Below are 21,723 nucleotides of genomic sequence, written 5' to 3'. Positions count from 1 at the left end.
AGGCATAACCAATCCCAATCCTGTTGGATTTTAATGAGATGATTTTCAAAATGTCAGCCCTGGAACTACTATTTGCAGGGGATGGGGGTTGGGAAGGTGGGGGTCAATATGAAAATGTCGTGGGATGTGTTAGCATGAGATGAATGGCATGGCATGGGAAAGGTGGTTTGGGAAGCATGGGATGGAGAAGGAGGGGTTAGACTGAGAGGGATGGCATGATAGATATTTGAAATTATTTTTCTAAAGCTATTCTTTGTGCTAAAATTAAAGATTCACTAGATTTGAATCAGAATTTTTTTGGAAAAGCTGTCCAGTGAGCTAAAATAATACATTAGCTTTGATTCTATCTTCAAAAATGAAAGCCGAGGGGAGGCGGTGGTGTCTTGGTCTTGTCACTGGACCAGTATTCCAGAGACCCAGGGTAATGCCACGGGGACCTGAGTTTGGTGGAATTTAAATTCAATAGAAATCTGGAATTAAAAGCCTAATGATGACCACAAAACCATTGTCAATTGTTGTAAAAACCCATCTGGTTCACTTTAGGGAAGGAAATCTTACCTGGTCTGGTCTGCATGTGACTCCAGACCCACAGCATTGTGGTTGAGTCTTAAATGGCCTAGCAAGCCACTCAGTTGTATCAAACCTCTATAAAGTCTGTAAGGAATGAAACCAGACAGACCACTCGGTATCAACTTAGGCACTGGAAACGACAACGGCAAACTCAGCCCTGTCGACCCTGCAAAGTCCTCCTTACTAACATCTGGGGGCTTGTGCCAAAATTGGGAGAGCTGTCCCACAGACTAGTCAGCAACAGCCTGACATAGTCATGCTAATGGAATCATACCTTACAGGTGGTGTCCCAGACACCAATATCACCACTCCAGGTATGTCCTGTCCCACTGGCAGAGGTGGTGCCACATGGTATACAGTCAGGAGGGAGTTGCCCTATGAGTCCAAAACATCAGCTCTGGACCCCATGAAGTCTCATGGAACCAGGTCAAGCATGGGCAAGGAAACCTCCTGCTGATTACCACGTACTGCCCTCCACCCCCTCAGCTTATGAATTAGAACTCCTCCATATTGAACACCATTTGGAGGAGGCACTGAGATTGGAAATGCACTCTTGGTGGGGACTTCAATTTCAATCACCAAGAGTGGCTCGGTAGCACCACTACTGACCGAGCTGGCCGAGTCCTAAAGGACATAGCTACCAGACTGGGTCTGTGGCGGGTGGTGAGGGAACCAACAAGAGGAAAAAACATACTTGACTTCATCCTCACCAACCTGTCTGTGGCAGTACTGCAGATGCATCTGTCTGTGACAGTACTGGTAGGAGTGACCAATGCACAGTCCTTGTGAAGCTGAAGTCCTGTCTTCACATTGAGAATGCCTTCTGCGTGTTGTGTGGCATTACACACCGTGCTAAATGGGATAGATTTCAAACAGATCTAGAAACTCAAAACTGGGCATCCATGAGGTGCTGTGGGCCATCAGCAGCAGCAGAATTGTACTCGAACACAATCTGTAACCTCAGGCCCCCACTCTACCATTACCATCAAACCAGGTGATCAACCCTGGTTCAATGAAGAGTGCAGGAGGGCATGTCAGGAGCAGCACCAGGCATACCTAAAAATGAGGTGTCAACCTGGTGAAGCTACAATGAAGGACTAGCATGACAAACAGCCTAAGCAGCAACTGATAGACAGAGCTCTACCATCGGATCAGATCTAAGCTCTGCAGTCCTGCCACATCCAGTCGTGAATGATGGTGGACAATTAAACAACTCACTGGAGGAGGAGGCTCCACAAATGTTCCCATCCTCAATGATGGGGGAACCCAGCACTTCAGTGCAAAAGATAAGGCTGAAGCATTTGCTACAATCTTCAGTCAGAAGTGCCGAGTGGATGATCCATCTTGGCCTCCCCCAGAGGTCACCAGCATCACAGATGCCAGTCTCCAGCCAATTCAATTTACTTCATGTGATATCAAGAAACAGCCGAAGGCTCTCGATACTGCAAAGGCTATGGGCCCTGCCAATATTCCGGCAATAGTACTGAAGACTTGTGCTCCAGAATTTGCCACACCCCTAGTTCTGCTGTTCCAGTACAGCTACAACACTGGCATCTATGGATGGAAAATTGCCCAGGTATGTCCTGTACACAAAAAGCAGGATAAATCCAACCCGGCCAATTACCGCCAAGTCTACTCTCGATCATCAGTAAAGTAATGGAAGGGGTCATCAACAATGCTATCAAAGAGCACTTGCTCAGCAATAACCTGAGCTCACTGATGTCCTATTTGGGTTCTGCCAGGGCCCTCAGCTCCTGACCTCATTACAGCCTTGGTTCAAACATTGGTTCAAAGCTGAACTCCTGAGGGGAGGTGAGAGTGGCTGCCCTAGACTCCAAGGCAGCATTTGATTGAGTGTGGCATCAAGATACCCTAGCAAAACTGGAGTCAATGGGAATCGGGTGGAGAATGCTGCACTGTTTCGCGTCATTTCTAGCACAAAGAAAGATGGTTGTGGTTGTTGGATTTCAATCATCTCAGCTCCAGGACAACACTGCAGGAGTTCCTCAGGGTAGTGTCCTCGGCCCAACCATCTTCAGCTGCTTCACCAATGACCTTCCTTCCATCAGAAGGTCAGAAGTGGAGATGTTCCCTGATGATTGCACAATGTTCAACACCATTTGTGACTCCTCAGATACTGAAGCAGTCCATGTCCAAATGCAGCAAGACCTGGCCAATATCCAGGCTTGGGCTGATAAGTGGCAAGTAACATTCACGCCACACAAGTGCGAGGCAATGACCATCTCCAACAAGAGAGAATCTAACCATCGCTCCTTGTTGTTTAAAGGCATTACCATCACTGAATCCCCCACTATCAACATCCTAGGGGTTACCATTGACCAGAAACTGAACTGGACTAGCCATATAAATACTGTGACTATAAGAGCAGGTCAGAGACTAGGAATTCTGCGACAAGTAACTCACCTCCTGACTCCCCAGAGCCTGTCCACCATCTACAAGGCCCAAGTCAGGAATGTGATGGAATACTCCTCACTTGCCTGAACAAGTGCAGCTCCAACAACACTGAAGAAACTGGGCACCATCCTGGACAAAGCAGCCCACTTGATTGGCACCACATCCACAAACATTCAATCACTCCGCCACCGATGCATAGTAGCAGCAGTGTGTACCACTTACAAGAGGCACTGCAGGAACTCACCAAGCGTCCCTAGACAGCACCTTCCAAACCCACGACCACTGCCACCTAGAAGGACAAGAGCAGCAAACACATGGGAACTCCACCCCCTGGAAGTTCCCCTCCAAGCCACTCACCACCCTGACTTGGAAATATATCACCGTTCCTTCACTGTTGCTGGGTCAAAATCCTGGAACTCTCTCTCCGAACAGCGCTGTGTTTCTGCTTACAGCACACGGAGTGAAGCGGTTCAAGAAGGCAGCTCACCATCTCCTTCTCACGGGCAGTTAGGGATGGACAATAAATGCTGGCCTAGCCAGCGACACCCACATCCCATGAAGGAATTTTAAACAATGATACCTCCAGAGTTTCTATATAGTCTAGCTGCAATGGGCAAGCTACTGTACAAACTTAGACTGAAGGGAGAAGCAGGTATCATGGGCAAAATTTTTACCTTGGCGGGTGGGCGCGCTCCCAACCCGCTCGAGTGTAAAATGATGCACACTCATGTTGGGCGAGCATCCCAACGTCAACACGCTGTCGTGCGATATTTCAGTCGCCTGTCGACAATTAAAAGACCTGTCAGGGCCATTAAAGTTTTAATTAACTTCCATTTTTCCCTGTCTGTCCAGCCTTACGGTTGGCAGGCAGACAAAAGGCCAAGCACCTTTTAGGAAACTTCATCCACGGACGGGATGAGGTTTCCAAAAGCAAATAAAAATAAAATTAACATTTTTAAATTGAATTAATAACATGTCGCTGTTCATGTGACAGAGTCACATGAGGGGAGATGTTTTATAACATTTTTTGAGCCCTTATTTATTTTTCCCTGAGGCAGTTCTGTGCCTTGGGGATATTTGCAAACACTCACTCACACGTATGCATGAAGTTCATGCTCGGACTACCCCCCCGTTGCACAGGCAGTGCTGAGTGGGCCTTCACTGGCCCGCCAGTGTCAAATTGTGGTCCAACCCCAATTGAGGGTGGCAGCCGACTTCCTGGCTGAGCCCCCCCCACCACCCCCCCCCGCCCCCAACAAGGGCTAAATTCTGCCCCATGATTCTATGGGAAGAATTTTTCCGTCGACGATTTGGGGGCGGGGCCCACTCGCCGAAGCGGAAATGACACGGGATGATGTCGGGGGAACTCCCGATGTCATCCGGCCCCATTTAAATATTCAGGAAGGCGGGCGGACAGTGAGGCCATTGACAGGGTAGTTAAACCAATTAACGGCCTGCCCGTCCAACCTTAAGGCTGGTGGGTCGGCCAGGACCCCCGGCGGGGACTAGAGAAAACATAAAACCTCATCCAGCGGCGGTTTCTGTGATATTTATTAACATGTCCCGTCTCGTGTGACATTGTCACATGAGTGAAACATATTAATAATTTTTTTATTTTTCTATTTTTAAAGTTTCAAACACTGTCAGTGATCTCCCTGAGTCAGCACTTAGTCTCAGGGAGCAGTGCACTCTTTCGTGCAGATACGTGAAACCGCGCATTCTGACAGTTTGGGAATCCCTACCCCCCCAACACAGCACAGTATGTACATAGCGCTTCCCATCGGGCAGGCCGCTGGCTGGGCCTTAATTGGCGGCAGGGCCTGTTTCAGCAGCAGCGATCGGCTGCCCACCCGCCACCAAGCTGATGGGGCCCACCCACCAACCAAGGGCAAAATTCTGCCCTATAACACTGGAATCCTAAATGAGGATTTTGTGATGGACCAAAATTGTCAATTTTCTTCAATGATACTGTGTTTATTTGTTGAATAATATTGAGCCATCAGATGGAAACCTTCCTTTACAACACAAGAGAAAATACAGTCCGCTTTGACTTTCACATTCTATGACCATAAGCAAGTCATTTGGCCAGATACTTGACAAAAATAGCATTTATATTTCTTGGCTTGCTTTTACATGTGGACTGCTTTATGTAGCTTCTTCCAGAGTGAGATGTTTTGATTCTGTTAACGTCTTTGGTGAACAAATAACTAGAAATCCTGTATTTAAAGAAGTAATGTTGCAATAAAGATACTAAATTGACCACAAATATTTTGAGTTTCGGCAAGTTAAAGACTAATTCCCAGCACACTGCTGCAAACAACTTAGGGAAAAAATCAATAGGGCAGGGGGAGGCGTTGTGGGGGTTGAAATGAATTGTGTTTTGTTTTGAGTGTTGGTTATAGTTCTGTAGGTCTCAAGAAGTCCTTGCAGTCATATATAGGTTAACTGCAACTCTTCACTGACTCTTAGAACTATTTACAAATATACAGTAAGGGGTACAGGCTCAGAGCTGTCTCCATGCTTGCTAATGCACACGGCTCTGTCTAATACTTGACTGACCCTGGGTGTGGGTCTTGTGCTCTCTTATCACTATCTGGTGGTACTGTACTCAGTGCCACATTAGCCTTATATATGTTTATACAATTTTATTAGAACAATTTAATTTGTTAGTTATTAAAATGGGGGTGCAGAATAGGCTGTGGAAAAATTAAGTCACCCAATCTGCTGAAGAAGAGTATTATTTTTCAACTTGGTGTGGCAAGGCAGTATACCATGAGATAAAAACAAAAAAACTGCGGATGCTGGAAATCCAAAACAAAAACAAAAACAGAATTACCTGGAAAAACTCAGCAGGTCTGGCAGCATCGGTGGAGAAGAAAAGAGTTGACGTTTCGAGTCCTCATGACCCTTCGACAGAACTTGAGAACAAGTTCTGTCGAAGGGTCATGAGGACTCGAAACGTCAACTCTTTTCTTCTCCGCCAACGCTGCCAGACCTGTTGAGTTTTTCCAGTATACCATGAGGCTGGACATGTCAGGTGGCCAATATTGGGAGCTTGGCAACGGGTGGTTAATGTAACTTCCTGGAACATGTCCAACCAGAATTGGTAAATTTTACGGAAGTGCAAGTCTGTTGGAAAATTCAAATGTCAATTTGTTTTACCCCTATTTTAGATTAGCAAAATCTAGAAACTATGGAATAAGAAATGCTTATAATTAAATAGATTGCATTTTAAATGCAAAAGTTCAACATTTGCCAGAAAAGTATGTCTCTTGGCTACACGTTCATTTTCTGCCTTTAAAAGTTGCATTTGCTCTGAGTATATTTTCCCAATACAAGTGAAGTGAAGTTTTGAGAAGGCTCACATAACTGTTGTACTGAGGTTTCGATTATGTTTTGAGGCTATTGGTCAACATAGGCTGATTGTATTTATTTGTCCATGGGATGTGGGTGCCACTGGCTGGGCCATCCCTAATTGCCCTTGTTCAGGCGGTATTTTAAGAGTCAGCATGTTGCTGTTGGTCTGGAGTTGCGTGAAGGCCAAACCACATAAACCAGATTCTCTAAAGGAAATTAGTAAACCAGATGAGTTTTCATACCAAAACAAAAACAGAACTACCTGGAAAAACTCAGCAGGTCTGGCAGCATTGGCGGAGAAGAAAAGAGTTGACGGTTCGATTCCTCATGACCCTTCAACAGAACTCCAGTTCTGTTTTTTTTTGTTTTTATCTCTGTGTTTAATTGACTGCCACTGCTATTCAAGAAATGCCTACCTCCTTGAAGAAGTTCTGTTCTTCTCTGCGACAAGATTTCCGTTCCTCTCTTTTGCCTTGCTCACCTTCCTTGCTTTCCATTTCCCTCCTGGTGTTTGACGAGGTGTTTACTAAAACCCACTTTCACAGCCACATCTCCTTTCTCAGTGACTGTCTCCGTCTCCGACTTACCCCACGTGGATTTCAACTGAAATTCCACCCCTCATGTTTCGAACCTACCCAGGATTACAGGTATCTCTGGGACATAAAACGTTTCTCGGACTGCTGTTCCCGTCACATTCTGAGATCCACACTCAGTGCCATGCGCCGCCATATGAACACACTCGACCTCTCCCTCCAGCAGCACCACCGTACCCTTTTTCAAAGCTGCGCGTGCCCCCAGTTTCATTTTATCCTTCGGTTCATCTGGCGCCTCAACAAGAAACTTTTTCTCTTTCTCTCAAGTGCTAAGGAACGCAAGCTCCAACAACTCATCGACACCAACACCCATCTAGGACCCTCCACCCCTGCCCGTCCCTCCGTCCCTACCCCATCTTCCAATCCCAACCCCAGCCGTGTATTCACTATACCCCCTGACCTTCCCCTCTCCGATGCTGAACGTTCAGTGCTCAGCAAAGGACTTAGTTTCATACCCTTACGCCCTCACCTCAATGAATTTCGGGCTCGGCATGATGCTGAACTCTTCTTCCGCCGTCTTTGTCTCCGGGCTCACTTCTTTGGGCAGGAGTCCTCTCCCCATTCAACGGATCCTTTCACCCACCTCCAATATTCTCCCTCCACCTGGACCCCTCCCTCTGGATTCTTACCTTCTCTTGATCTTTTCATTGAGAACTGTCGGCGCGACATTAATCGTCTCAATTTCTCTGCTCCTCTCACCCATTCTAACCTGTCTCTCTCTGAACTTACTGCACTCCATTCTCTCAGGTCCAACCCTGACATTGTCATCAAACCCGCTGACAAGGGTGGTGCTGTTGTTGTCTGGTGCACTGACCTCTACCTCGCGGAGGCTGAGCGTCAACTCGCAGACACTTCCTCCTACCTCTCCCTGGACCATGACCCCACCACTGAACATCAAGCCATTGTTTCCAGGACTGTCACTGACCTCATCTCCTCTGGGGATCTTCCTCCCACAGCTTCCAACCTGATAGTCGCCCAACCTCGGACGGCCCACTTCTATCTCCTACCCAAAATCCACAAACAGAACTGCCCCGGTAGACCGATCATCTCAGCTTGCTCCTGCCCCACAGAACTCATTTCTCGTTATCTTGACTCCCTTCTCTCTCCCCTTGTTCAGTCCCTTCCCACCTACATCCGTGATTCCTCTGACACCTTACGTCACATCAACAATTTCCAGTTCCCTGGCCCCAACCGCTTCCTCTTCACCATGGACGTCCAATCCCTCTACACCTCCATCCCCCACCAGGATGGTCTGAGGGCCCTTAGCTTCTTCCTCGAACAGAGGCCCGAACAATCCCCATCCACCACTACTCTCCTCCGTCTGGCTGAACTTGTTCTCACGCTGAACAATTTCTCCTTCAACTCCTCTCACTTCCTCCAAATAAAAGGTGTGGCTATGGGTACCCGCATGGGCCCCAGCTATGCCTGTCTCTTTATGGGGTATGTGGAACATTCCTTGTTGCAGTCCTACTCCGGCTCCCTTCCACAACTCTTTCTCCGGTACATTGATGATTACTTCGGTGCTGCTTCATGCTCTCGTCGGGACTTGGAAAAATTTATTAATTTTGCTTCCAATCTCCACCCCTCCATCATTTTCACGTGGTCCATCTCTGACACTTCCCTTCCCTTCCTTGACCTCTCTGTCTCAATCTCTGGTGATAGACTGTCCACCGATATCCATTACAAACCCACCGACTCCCACAGCTACCTCGACTACAGCTCCTCACACCCCGCTTCCTGTAAGGACTCCATCCCATTCTCTCAGTTCCTTCGCCTCCGTCGCATCTGTTCCGATGATGCTACATTCAAAAACAGTTCCTCTGACATGTCTTCCTTCTTCCTTAACTGAGGTTTTCCACCCACGGTCGTTGACAGGGCCCTCAACTGTGTCCGGCCCATCTCCCGCGCATCTGCCCTCACGCCTTCTCCTCCCTCCCAGAAACATGAAAGGGTCCCCCTTGTCCTCACTTATCACCCCATCAGCCTCCGCATTCAAAGGATTATCCTCCGCCATTTCCGCCAACTCCAGCATGATGCCACCACCAAACACGTTTTCCCTTCACCCCCCCTATCGGCATTCCGTAGGGATCGCTCCCTCTGGGACACCCTGGTCCACTCCTCCATCACCCCCTACTCCTCAACCCCCTCCTATGGCACCACCCCATGCCCACGCAAAAGATGCAACACCTGCCCCTTCACTTCCTCTCTCCTCACCGTCCAAGGGCCCAAACACTCCTTTCAAGTGAAGCAGCATTTCACTTGCATTTCCCCCAACTTAATCTACTGCATTCGTTGCTCCCAATGTGGTCTCCTCTACATTGGAGAGACCAAACGTAAACTGGGCGACCGCTTTGCAGAACACCTGCGGTCTGTCCGCAAGAATGACCCAAACCTCCCTGTCGCTTGCCATTTTAACACTCCACCCTGCTCTCTTGCCCACATGTCTGTCCTTGGCTTGCTGCATTGTTCCAGTGAAGCCCAACGCAAACTGGAGGAACAACACCTCATCTTCCGACTAGGCACTTTACAGCCATCCGGACTGAATATTGAATTCAACAACTTTAGGTCGTGAGCTCCCTCCCCCATCCCCACCCCCTTTCTGTTTCCCCCTTCCTTTTCCTTTTTTTTCCAATAAATTATATAGATTTTTCTTTTCCCACCTATTTCCATTATTTTAAAATATTTTTAAATCTTTTATGCTCTCCCCACCCCCACTAGAGCTATACCTTGAGTGCCCTACCATCCATTCTTAATTAGCACATTCGTTTAGATAATATCACCAACTTTAACACCTATGTGTTCTTTTGTTCTATTGTCGTTGACATGTTTTGATGATCTGCTTCTATCACTGCTTGTTTGTCCCTACAACCACACCCCCCCCCCACCTCTCTTTCTCTCCGCCCCCCACACTCACAACTTAAACCAGCTTATATTTCAGCTCTTTCTTGGACTTGAACTCAAGTTCTTCAGAGTTTTTCCAGGTAATTCTGTTTTTGTCTCTGGAATACCAGTCTAGTGACAATACCACTCTGCTACCGCCTCCCCCTGATGAGGAAATAAGTAATTTGGTTACTAAGGTGGGGCTGTGGGTAGGGGAGAGAAGGATGAAGGACGCTCTGTTCATGTCTCCATTCTCACCAATTGTGGGGAGGGAGAGGGAACCTTTTTTCCCTTCTGGAAAGTACCACCGTCTTCCTGGAGATGGCGCCTGGGAGCACACCGCCAAGGAAGCAGATTGGGAATTGCACCGCCCCCTGCCGGCCGGGAGGAGGAGGCGCGGAGGACGAGCGCGCCCGCCCCCTGCCGGCCGGGAGGAGGAGGCGGCGGCGATGGTCCTCCAGAGCCGACCCAGTGCGAGCTGGGAAGATACGCCCAAGATGGCGGCAGGATTGAAAAGTTGCTCAGGGCGGTGGGCGCTGTGAGCGGGTCGGTGACGGGGAGGAGCCGCCGCCGCTGTCGCCGGCCGGGCCGCGGACACTGTCCAGCCTGTTGAGATGTTACTGCAGTAATGTCATTGTGGGCGGGAGGCGTCACCCTGGGTGTGAGGAGTTGTCGCTGGTTCTTCAGCTAGAAATGGAGGATGATGCGAAGAAAGGTAAAAAGGTGAGGGTTTGAGGCCGGTGCCGGTGCCGGTGGCGGGGCCGGGGCGGATGTGGTCGGAGGGGAAGGTGAGCGGGAAATACCCCCGGCACCGCCGCCGGTTTGTATCGAGGCTCCGGCTGTGGGTAAGTTTCTCATCGCCCGGGGGCTATCACCTGGATTGGGGCCGAATGGACGACCCGGGAAAAAGTGGGAGGGGGGACAGTCTGGGGGAGGGGGGACAGTCTGGTGTGTACAGTCTGGGGGGGTTAACAGTCTGGTGGGGGGGGTACAGTCTGGTGGGGGGGGTACAGTCTGGTGGGGGGGGTACAGTCTGGTGGGGGGACAGTCTGGTGGGTACAGTCTGGGGGGGTTAACAGTCTGGTGGGGGGGGTACAGTCTGGTGGGGGGGGTACAGTCTGGTGGGGGGGGTACAGTCTGGTGGGCGGGGGTACAGTCTGGTGGGGGGGACAGTCTGGTGGGTACAGTCTGGGGGGGTTAACAGTCTGGTGGGGGGGGTACAGTCTGGTGGGGGGGGGTACAGTCTGGTGGGGGGGGTACAGTCTGGTGGGGGGGACAGTCTGGTGGGTACAGTCTGGGGGGGTTAACAGTCTGGTGGGGGGGGTACAGTCTGGTGGGGGGGGTACAGTCTGGTGGGCGGGGGTACAGTCTGGTGGGGGGGACAGTCTGGGGGGTTAACAGTCTGGGGGGTTAACAGTCTGGGGGGTTAACAGTCTGGTGGGGGGGGTACAGTCTGGTGGGGGGGGTACAGTCTGGTGGGGGGGGTACAGTCTGGTGGGGGGGGTACAGTCTGGTGGGGGGGGGTACAGTCTGGTGGGGGGGACAGTCTGGGGGGTTAACAGTCTGGGGGGTTAACAGTCTGGGGGGTTAACAGTCTGGGGGGTTAACAGTCTGGGGGACAGTCTGGTGGGGGGGACACAGTCTTGGGGGGGTACAGTCTGGTGTTTGCTGGCGGGAGGACAGTCTGGGGGGGACAGTCTGGGGTTTGCTGGGGGGAGGACAGTCTGTGGGGGGACAGTCTGGGGTTTGCTGGGGGGGAGGACAGTCTGGGGGGGCAGTCTGGTGTTTGCTGGCGGGAGGACAGTCTGGGGGGGACAGTCTTGTGGGGGGGGACACAGTCTTGGGGGGGTACAGTCTGGTGTTTGCTGGGGGGAGGACAGTCTGTGGGGGGACAGTCTGGGGTTTGCTGGGGGGGAGGACAGTCTGGGGGGGCAGTCTGGTGTTTGCTGGGGGGGAGGACAGTCTGGGGGGGGCAGTCTGGTGTTTGCTGGGGGGGAGGACAGTCTGGGGGGGGGGGCAGTCTGGTGTTTGCTGGGGGGGAGGACAGTCTGGGGGGGGCAGTCTGGTGTTTGCTGTGGAGGGGGACACAGTCTGGTGTCTGCTGGGGTAGGGACAGTCTGGGGGGGAGGGACAGCCTGTGCTGGGGGGTTAGTCTGGGTGGGGGGGTGTTAGTCACACTGGTGGAGAAGGGCGGGCGATAGTTTTACAACAAGTAAAACAAAATGTAAACCGGCTTTTCAGAATTTGCCGTTTGACCAAAAATGTGTTTACACTTTGTGTGTGTGTGTGTGTGTTTGGGGGGTGGGGGGGGGGGGGGTGTTTGATGTGTTTGTAATGCAGGTAATTTTGGAGCCGCGCGCTTAAAATCCAGGAAACTTCGGTTCAAAAAAAGCAACGTGTTCCAGATGCAGTTGTTGGAAGTTGAGATGCAGAGTGAAGGGCGTTTCTGCTGCTACTTTGGGTTGGGCTGTTTTTCAACGGTAACTTTTTTTCTAACGTCCGCTGGGAGCTGCAGGCGGAGGCACTTCAGAGACTGAGACCAAACTGCGGTGTCTTCTCACTGCCCCCGACATGTAAACCTCTTTCCAGCTCCTCCTGCTTCATCTCCAATACTTTGCTTTTTTTTACTTGACATCTCCTTCCTTGTCGCCTTAACGTAAGGATTTGTGGCGCTCAAATGTTAAAATAACAGGGGTGCCTTACACGAAAATGTTATGTGCCTAGTGTGTTTTGTTGTTTCATCCAGTTGAGAACGGTGGCATTTCAAATTAAAATGAATACAAATTTACAGCTTCAAATATGGAGGTTTTTTCCTCTTCTGTGCAGTTTGATTAAGCAGGTGTCCAAAATCCAGTGACTTTCGGTTTACAAACTTTGATTGAAACTGTTATTTCATAGAACTTGTCTGTCATGCTGCAGCATTTGTTTTGTACAAGGTTTTCGGTGTGCATTTTTGTGAATTTTTAGCATGATACAGCATGGAAATGAGCCTTTTGGCCCAACAAATCTCATTGTCTTCGCATGAGCCAGCTTTAAGAGTGCGCTCATTCCAAGCCCTTTAATAATTCTGGCTCTTGGTCAATCATCGAACTCTCGTTCAAAATAATTTGTTGATTGTAAGTCAGTGATTTGTGACAGAATCTTGCATTCTAACTACCCTCCATAAAGAGTTTATTTTTGTTAACCTCCACTTTAACTTTTGTAATTGTCTTTTAATTTGTACTTTGCTAAGGTCAGCAACACATATTTTATCTATTCATAACTTTTTCATAATTTTAGGCTTTCAAGTGACTGAATGAAAAATGCTCCAACCTTTCATGTCTGTCTTTGAAGGTGCAATTCCATACTTAGGAAAATTAATCCACACTTTTTTTCTCATTGCTTTTACATCCTGTTTTTAATTGGGTGCCCCAAAACTGCATGCACCTGTGATACAGATACAAAATCGGGGGTTCTATGGAAGATCGTCAACCTGAAACATTAACTCTGATTCGCTTTCTGCAGTTGCTGCCTGATCAGTGTATTTCCACCATCTTGTTTTTTTTATTTCAGATTTCCAGCAACTACAATATTTTGCTTTTGTATCAGCGATACTATCTTTTCATCTCATTAATTTGCTATTGCTATCTTTAACCTACATATTTGTGCATCAAGGCCCTTCTGTGCTGACTTCACTGGCCCTTCCTTCATTTAAAAATATTTCCAATTTCTATTTTTGGGAAAGTGTTTTCCACATTGCAACCAGGAGTTGCAAACTTGGAAACCAGTGGTACTGGTTTGAATCACTTCATCTTAATTATGTTCAGTTCGCTTAAGAGTTGCAATTGCCAAAGCATCAGTAGTTTATAGAAAAACAATTGCCAAGTTACAGACCATTGAATTTAGATAAATGAGAGATTCTGGTGATGGACTACAACAATTGCATACCAAGCCTTACCCTTGAGTGGTATTTTTAAAAACGTTGCACTCTATGGATGACTGGCTGGTGTGTAAGTTTTTAATGCTTTTTGTTGTTCCAACAAATACACACAAAAATAGAAGTCATATCCCCAAGAAGTAGTTCTAAACTTGACACAAAATAAGGGGCAAAAACAGTGAAATTGGACAGTAGCCATAGCCATTATTTTTGACCTTGCTGCCACAGCTTAGTACTAAATGAAGTTAAGTACCAGGTGGTTTTGGACAAGTCTTTTGTAATTTCTTGTATGGTGTACAATACCTCTATGGACATTCAGTTCTCCTTGATGTTAATATTTGTGAACTGCATTTATTGGAGCTATTGTAATTTGTTGGGTTGTTTAATCACATAATTTTGGTCCCTGCTTAATCGCTGAGATGAGGATATGTGCTTTTCAGTTTCTTAGGGATTGGAAATGAGTTCTAACTTGTGTTTTATCCTCTGATATTTCAGTGAGAATTTTAATACTTGGTATGCAATTGTTGTAGTCCATCACCAAGAATTGCTCGATAGCACCACTACAGACTGAGCTGGCTGAGCCCCAAAGGACACAGCTGCTAGACTGGGTCTGTGGCAGGCGGTGAGCAAACCAACAGCAAGAAAAAACATACTTGACCTCATCACCACCAACCAGCCTGCCGCAGATGCATTTGTCCATGACCGTATTGGTAGGAGTGACCACTGCACAGTCCTTGGAGACAAAGTCCTATCTTTACACTGAGGATACCCTCCATGTTGTGTGGTACTACCGCTGTGCTAATTGAGATAGATTTTGAACAGATCTAGCAACACAAGACTGGGCAACCATGAGACGCTGTGGGCCATCAGCAGCAGCATAATTGTACGCAACCACAATTGGTAACCACTCTACCATTGCCACCAAGCCAGGAGATCAACCCTGGTTCAATGAAGGCAGGAGCAGCACCAGGCATACCTAAAAATGAGGTGTCAACCTGGTGAAAAACGGCATAAGCCAGTAAGTTATAGCCAGCTAGCCGATCCCATCACCAACTGATCAGATCAAAGCTCTGCAGTCCTGCCACATCCAGTCGTGAATGATGGTGGACAATTAAACAACTCACTGGAGGAGGAGACTCCACAAATATCCCCATCCTCAATGATGGGGGAGCCCAGCACTTCAGTGCAAAAGATAAGGCTGAAGCATTTGCTACAATCTTCAGCCAGAAGTGCTGAGTGCATGATCCATCTCGGCCTCCTTCAGAGGTCCCCAGCATCACAGATGCCAGTCTTCAGCCAGTTCAATTCACTTCATGTGCTATCAAGAAACTACTGAAGGCACTGGATACTGCAAAGGCTTTGGGCCCTGACAAAGTTCCAGCAATCGTACTGAAGACTTGTGCTCCAGAATTTTCTGCCCCCCCCCCTCCCCTAGCCAAGCTGTTCCAGTACAGCTACAACATTGATATCTAACTAGCTATGTGGAAAATTGCCCAGGTATGTCCTACACACACAAAGTAGGACAACCCAATTAATTACCATCAGTCTACTCTCGACCATCAGCAAAATGATGGAAGCGGCCCTCAACAGTGCCATCAAGTAGCACTTGCCCAGTAATAACGCTCAGTGTGGATTCTGGCAGGGTCACTCAGCTCCTGACCTCATTACAGCCTTTTCTCAAACATGGACAAAAGAGCTGAACCCCAGAGGTGAGAGTGACTGCCCTTGACATCAAGGCAGCATTTGACAAAGTGTGGCATCAGGGGAGCCCCAACAAAACGAGTCAATGGGAACGGCGGGGTGGGGGATCTCAGGTTGGTGTCATACTTGGCATCAAAGGAAGATGGTTGTGGTTGTTGCAGGTCAATCATCTCAGTTCCAGGATATCACTGCAGGAGTTCCTCAGGGCAGTGTCCTCGACCCAACCATCTTCAGCTGCTTCATTGACCTTCCTTTCATCATAAGGTCGGAAGTGGGGATTGAGCAACCATCAGCGAACATGTTCATCCATTGCAATTCCTCAGATATTGAAGCTGTCTGTGTCCATGGCTTGCTGCATATGGGCTGACGTGGCAAGTAACATTCGTGCTATACAAGTGCTAGGCAATGGCCATCTCCAACAAAGGATCTAACCATGACCCCTGATGTTCAATGGCGTTACCATTGCTGGATTCCTCCCACTATCAACATCCTGGGGGTTACATTGATCAGTGACTGAACTGGACTAGCTGTATAAACACTGGCTACGAGAGCAGGCCAGAGGCCAGGAATCCTGTGGTGAGTAATTCACCTCCTGACTCCCTGAAGCCTGCTCACCATCTACAAAGCACAAGTCAGGAGTGTGATGGAATACTGTCCACTTGCCTGGTGAGTGCAGCTCCTACAACACTCAAGAAGCTTGACAACATCCAGGATGAAGCAGCCCGCTTGATTGGCACCACATCTACAAACATTCCCTCTCTTCACCACCGAAGCATAGTGGCAGCAGTGTGTACCATCTATTAGTTGCACTACAGGAACTCGCCAAACCTCCTTAGACAGCACTTTCCAAACCGATGAGTGCTACCATCTAGAAGGACAAGTGTGGCAGACACATGGGAACAACCATTACATGGAAGTTCTCCAAACCGCTCGCACCCTGACTTGGAAATATATTGCTGTTCCTTCACTGCTGGGTCAAAATCCTGGAGCTCCCTTCCTAACAGCACTGTGGGTGTTCAGGGCTGCAGCTCACCACTGCCTACTAGTGGGCAATTAGGGATGGGCAATAAATGTTTACCTAGCTGGCCACACCTAATCCCATGAAACAATTTTTTTTTTAAAAGTCTGTGATTGGAGGAGTTGGAGCAGTTGTTCTGTTTGACGAATCAAACCCACTTGACTGTCTAATCTTGAAATTCTCTGGGAGACTGCGGAGAAGAAGCCGGGGGCGGAAGGAAGAGGTTGGAGGCGGTGGCTGGGAGCAGGTCCAATGGAGCTGCCTGTACAGAGAATGCTTTCAAGGGCAGCAGCCAGTGGATTGAAGGTCTGTTCCAATTTAATTTCCTCGTAATCCAATGGTAGAGTTCCTGAGAATTTGAGTTGATTAGACTCCATTCTGAAAGTATTTTATTCCTCAGAGATGGTTTAATATCTCGTGTATTTCTATCAGATCTCATAGTATTGTTTCTACACAATAGTTGTCTTCTGAGGGGGCTAATTTTTATTTTCCCCTGATGTAGTGAGTTCTTAATGCCATTTTAGATATTCTGATGGATCTGGTAATAAATGTATTTTCTAATCTCATTTTAGTTGATTATACTATAGTGTAATGTTATGCCACACAGTTCACAATGGTCCCGAGTTGTGCTTTTGTATCCCTTGGCTAGAGAGCAGAGGGAAAAAAACTGCCACAATTCCTGCCTTGTCACTGCCTAGTAACTCAGAGGTAAGTTTGGGTGTTTAATAACTGGGATTGTTGAGGCTTGCCATTGGGAGCTCATAAGAAAAGGAAGATAAGTTAAATCAAGATGGTAAAGACTGGAAGAAAATTGTACTGCCATGTTGTTCCTCTGCATCTTCTCCATCGAGAGAGCGTAACAGTCCAGAGTGTAGCTGCTGCAGATTAGGATGGCTGAAATGTTTGGAATCCCTGGAAACCAAAAACTCACCCTCAACAAAAATGAGCTGGGCAGTTTTTCTCCATGCTTTTTTTAGGGGGGGTGGTGGCGAGGGAATATTTTGCCCTCTGCTCCCCATTTACTCTTGTCATAACCCATCATACTTTCAAACACACTCTGTACCTAGATCTTGCTCTCAACCCTGGAGTGTGATTTGAACTCTCAACCCATTGACTTGGGTGATAATGCTACCACTTTGTCATAGTTGACAGAGAGGAGTCTCTGCCAGTGGTTCCATTCTTGATATTTGGGAAGTGCACTAATCTGAGGGTAAGGTCACCAACTCTGAGACCCTGGAGCATGCTCATTGATAAGCCAACAATGTTGGCGCTGGCTTCCCCATTTTCAGTACTTTTGATTTGATGATCAGGTCTAACTGGACCTGAATGTCCTGATCTTGGATGTTTGTAGGACATCTTGTGGCATGGTTTCTTCTGAAGGGAAGTTGCACAAAGCTCCAGTAGCTTGTGACCATTTTTGATTTATCTTCTCCAAGCCACGATGTCTGAGACAGGAGGGTCCATACCTCGAGGTTTGTGCCCACTCCAATCCTCATAGTTGCTCTGCACTGATACATTAGCATTCCATACCAAGGAACACCAGCAAATGAACAGACTCTCAAGCCTGTAAGAGTTTGGTTTGACTACCTGCATCAGGAAAACAAATGTCATGGCCCAGGGCATTGCCACATTGCCAGATTTCTTGACAATGAAGGTTGTTAATTTCACATATCTCAGCTCCACTATCATCAGCAATCTGTCACTTGATGCTGAAATCAATAGTAGTTGCAAAAGCTGCAGCTGTTATATCCAAGCTGAGTAAGCTCAGTAGTGAGACCTGAAAAACACGATAGGAGAAAAGGCTGAAGAGTTTCCACCTTCGTGGACTCGGATATATCCTCAGCATCTGCTGGCAGGTTAAGATCACCAACTCTGAGACCCTGGAGCATGCTGATTGTTAAGCCAATGGTGTCGGCGCTGGCTTCCCCATTTTCATCTGATGGATGACGGCTGATACCCAAAGACTTTCTGTACGGTGGGGCCACAGCCGCCTGGGTGTCCACCTCAGCTACAGGGACACCTGCAAGCAAGATTATGAAGCTAGGCGCTGATGCACGAAACTGGGAGACTGTTGCCAACACTAATGACCTGTGGAGGCTGACTGTGTAGAGGGGCTTTGGAAGAAGTAAGTGTTAGGAATTGGAGACAGTTTAAGCAAATTATATTTGTATTTGTGGGTGTTTTTAGCTTTAAAGTTTAAGTTTGATTTGTATTTCTGTATTTGTGTGTTAAATAAAAGGTTCAGTTTTAGTTCCACTTTAAAGGTGAAATTTGGGATTTAGTTTCATTTTTGAGGGAGACAGCAGGCCTAAAGCTGTTTGTATACCTGCATTTCTAATGAGTTTTATGACTGAGAAGGTAGCACATGCACAGCTCCAGTTTGAGTGCAGTTAAAACCGCTGCCAGGGAGACACTTGAGCAAAGGGGCAAATAGCAAGCCCCAAACAGCAGCTGAAGCCAGGACTCGAGAGACTGGATACTGGGAGAGGGAGCTGCAGAGCGAGAGCAGATTTCCCACAAAAACGGAAAGGTCCCAAGGCCAAGGAGTGAAACAGGAACAGCAGAAAGTTCCAAAAAGACCTAGTCTATAGAAGGATAGGAACCCGGAAAAGGTCCTGTTAAGTGAAGTTAAAAGCAAGGAGCAGAGGAAGGCTCTAAGCTTAAAGGAAGAAAATCTGCAGGAAGCAGATTTAAAGTGAGAGGCCTGAAGGCCTGTAACTTTGCTATCAGCATATGAAGCAGTGGTGTACTTTTGACTGCTGAGTCGGTGAGAGTGTGTGGAAGAAAGCTTGAATGCATGTAGTGACTCGGGAGAGGAACATCGGAAGGAGAGTTCGAAATACTAGAGATGGACCCTTGCGGAAGGCGTCTGAGAGAAAGCGTTGGTTTGGGAGAAGATTCCAAAGCGGGCTCTTGGAATCTTGGAAACCCTAGTGTGAAAGACAGAGTTCAGTGAGACTGGTTGGCTCATGGTGGGACAAGCATCTAGGGGAGAGTTGGTGAGAGATCCATAGCATCTGTGTGGGGTGACATCTGTCACTTGGTTTGAATGTGGTGTGTCTGACCACAGGTTGCCTACTGGTTTACATTGTGTACTTTGAACATGAGAGTATAACGTAGGTTTTGTAACCAGTGTTATCTTTACAAATCTGTATATATCCATAAAAGGTATAGTTGTGGGTGAAGGAATATTATAATATAGTTCATCCTTTCTTGTTTAATAAATGTCTTACACTCTTTTTAAAGTTCATTAGCTGACTTCTGTGACTCTGTTCAGTGGTTATTCTTCACATATCTTAAAATATATATATATTTTTTATGAATTATCAAGCTGGGTTCCATCTTGGGATCAGGCTTGCCAGTAGTGATATCAGTGGTATTTTAACACAAGGAGTAATGGAAAGTTAAGTTGGTCATGAAGAAAGAGGGCCCAGAGAAGAGGTCAGCGAATCATGTACCATCTCAACCCATCGTCTTCCTGGGACTCTGAAGCCATGCCAGGCGATGCTTAATGCAGTTGACCAGCGAGGTACAAAATCATCATCTCTCTAGACAGAAGACTAATAGACCTGTGGTTTAAGTCCAGATTGACCTTGTTGGTGAGGTAGTGGAGATGAGCTGAAATTTTCTTCATTTAAATGTCAGGAAGGCTGAAGCCGTTGTTTTCAACCCTCCGTGAACTTTGATCCACAGTCATCAATTTCATCTCTATCCCTGGCCGAACCAGATTGTTTGCAACTTCAGTGTCCTATTTGACACTGAGCTGAACTTGACTCTATAGCTTTTCTGTTACCCAAAAGTGTCTATTCCATCTCTGCTCCAACTTTACCCCATCTACTGCTGAAGCACTTATCCATGCTTTCCTTGGCCCCAAATTATTCCAGTGCTTTTCTGGACAGCCTCCAATTTTCCCCTCTCCATAAACTTCAGCTCATGCCCGTATCCTAACTGGCATCAAACCCTCTTCGTACACTACCTGTGACCACTGACCTGTATTGACTCCTAGTCCACCGATGCACCTTTTAAAATTCTCAGCAGTGTACACTGATCAAATTGTAGGTTGTCTCACATGCCAGATAAGAATGGAATTAAGGTTGTGGAGGTATTTTGGGGGGATGAGTGTGGGGGGGAAGAAATTAATCTACTGAATGGCTGTAAGTTGTGCAAGAGCTGAAACATCTGACTGGTAGAAGGACTGCACTGAGATCAGAACTTAAGTTTCACACAAGGAGGCCATTTGGCCCATTGCTTGTCATTGCAATGCTGCAGAATTTTAAAACTAATCCCACTGCCGTCTGCTCTTCGCATAGCACTATATCCACCCCTGCTCTGGAGTTAGGGAAAGTGAATGTTTGAATCTTGTATTAAGACTGATAGGTTTTATAAGATGGTTATATTTTAAACTGTTTCCTTAATTCAAGATAAAATGGAGTAGTAGAGAGAGACACATGATCTAGTTCTGCCTGGTGTTAAGCCATGTGACCTGATTTGCCATGGGAACCAGATGTTCTGGTCAATTACTATTGAAACCAAAATGCCAAGATTTAACACTGAAAATCAAGGACAGAAGCAGCTGTCCTTGCTCCGTGCGGGCTTACAGCCTCTGACAATCAGATGCTGGTAGGTGAAGACCCAGGGAAGCAGTTGCTGTGAGAACAGAATGCTGATGAGAACAGATTCCCCATTTAAAGAGACACCTTGTAGAGATTTAAAGACCGAGAAGTTGCCAGGCGGTGCCTTGCTGCTGGAAGTTCATTCAGGTATGCTCAGGAGGATTGAGTGAAGAGTGTTTGGGACTCAAGGACTTGATTGCCCAGGTGTAACAAGGAGAGAGCCTGTTGAAATGCTGGTGGGGTTTGGGGCTTTAAAATCAGGACTGAATTTCTGCTGAGTCTGGCAAAATGCATAGATGTGGCGTGGGGTTGTCGGCTGCACTGAGCAGGGTTCTTATATTTTTTAATGCCATCTTTTATTCGTTTCTTCAGCTTTGAGTATTAGTTGCCTACAATGTTTAGTTTGATTTTTAGTTTAACGGTAGAAGTCAAATCTTGTTGTGCGATTCCTTTTCATTGTCACTGGGGAATAGTTGTGTCTCTACAGGGATCCTAACACTTGTAGAAGCAGCTGATTTCTCTAATAAATCTCCAGAGGGGAAGAAACAACCTAGGGCAGTTAGAGGAAAAGAAATGGTAGAATGGCTTCTGTCTGTGCCATCTCTCTGCATTAACAATTTAGCAAAAGCCTTGCAATTTTTCTTTTCACTTTAGGTGCTT

The 21,723-nt window shown here is 47.3% G+C and overlaps 1 protein-coding gene across 3 annotated transcripts in view; it reads left to right on the top strand.

Moving 5' to 3' along the window:
- The window catches only part of ccm2 (CCM2 scaffold protein), a 135,128-nt gene that overhangs the window by 1,208 nt on the left and 112,197 nt on the right, over window positions 1-21,723 (top strand). Inside the window, exon 1 of one of the 3 annotated variants that reach the window (XM_041188433.1) lies at window positions 10,301-10,530. The exons of 1 other annotated variant lie outside the window; for it this stretch is intronic. In XM_041188433.1, the coding sequence (XP_041044367.1) occupies window positions 10,516-10,530 (15 nt within the window). In that variant the 5' untranslated portion in view covers window positions 10,301-10,515. Of the gene's footprint in view, window positions 1-10,300; window positions 10,539-21,723 lie in introns of those variants that run through there. One more of the 3 variants, XM_041188432.1, reaches the window with a different exon arrangement.

This window comes from Carcharodon carcharias, chromosome 5 (assembly GCF_017639515.1).
Source record: "Carcharodon carcharias isolate sCarCar2 chromosome 5, sCarCar2.pri, whole genome shotgun sequence".
NCBI lineage: Eukaryota > Metazoa > Chordata > Chondrichthyes > Lamniformes > Lamnidae > Carcharodon > Carcharodon carcharias.
The sequence above is the reverse complement of the archived record's forward strand: the minus strand, read 5'-3'. Positions and strand labels throughout refer to the sequence as shown.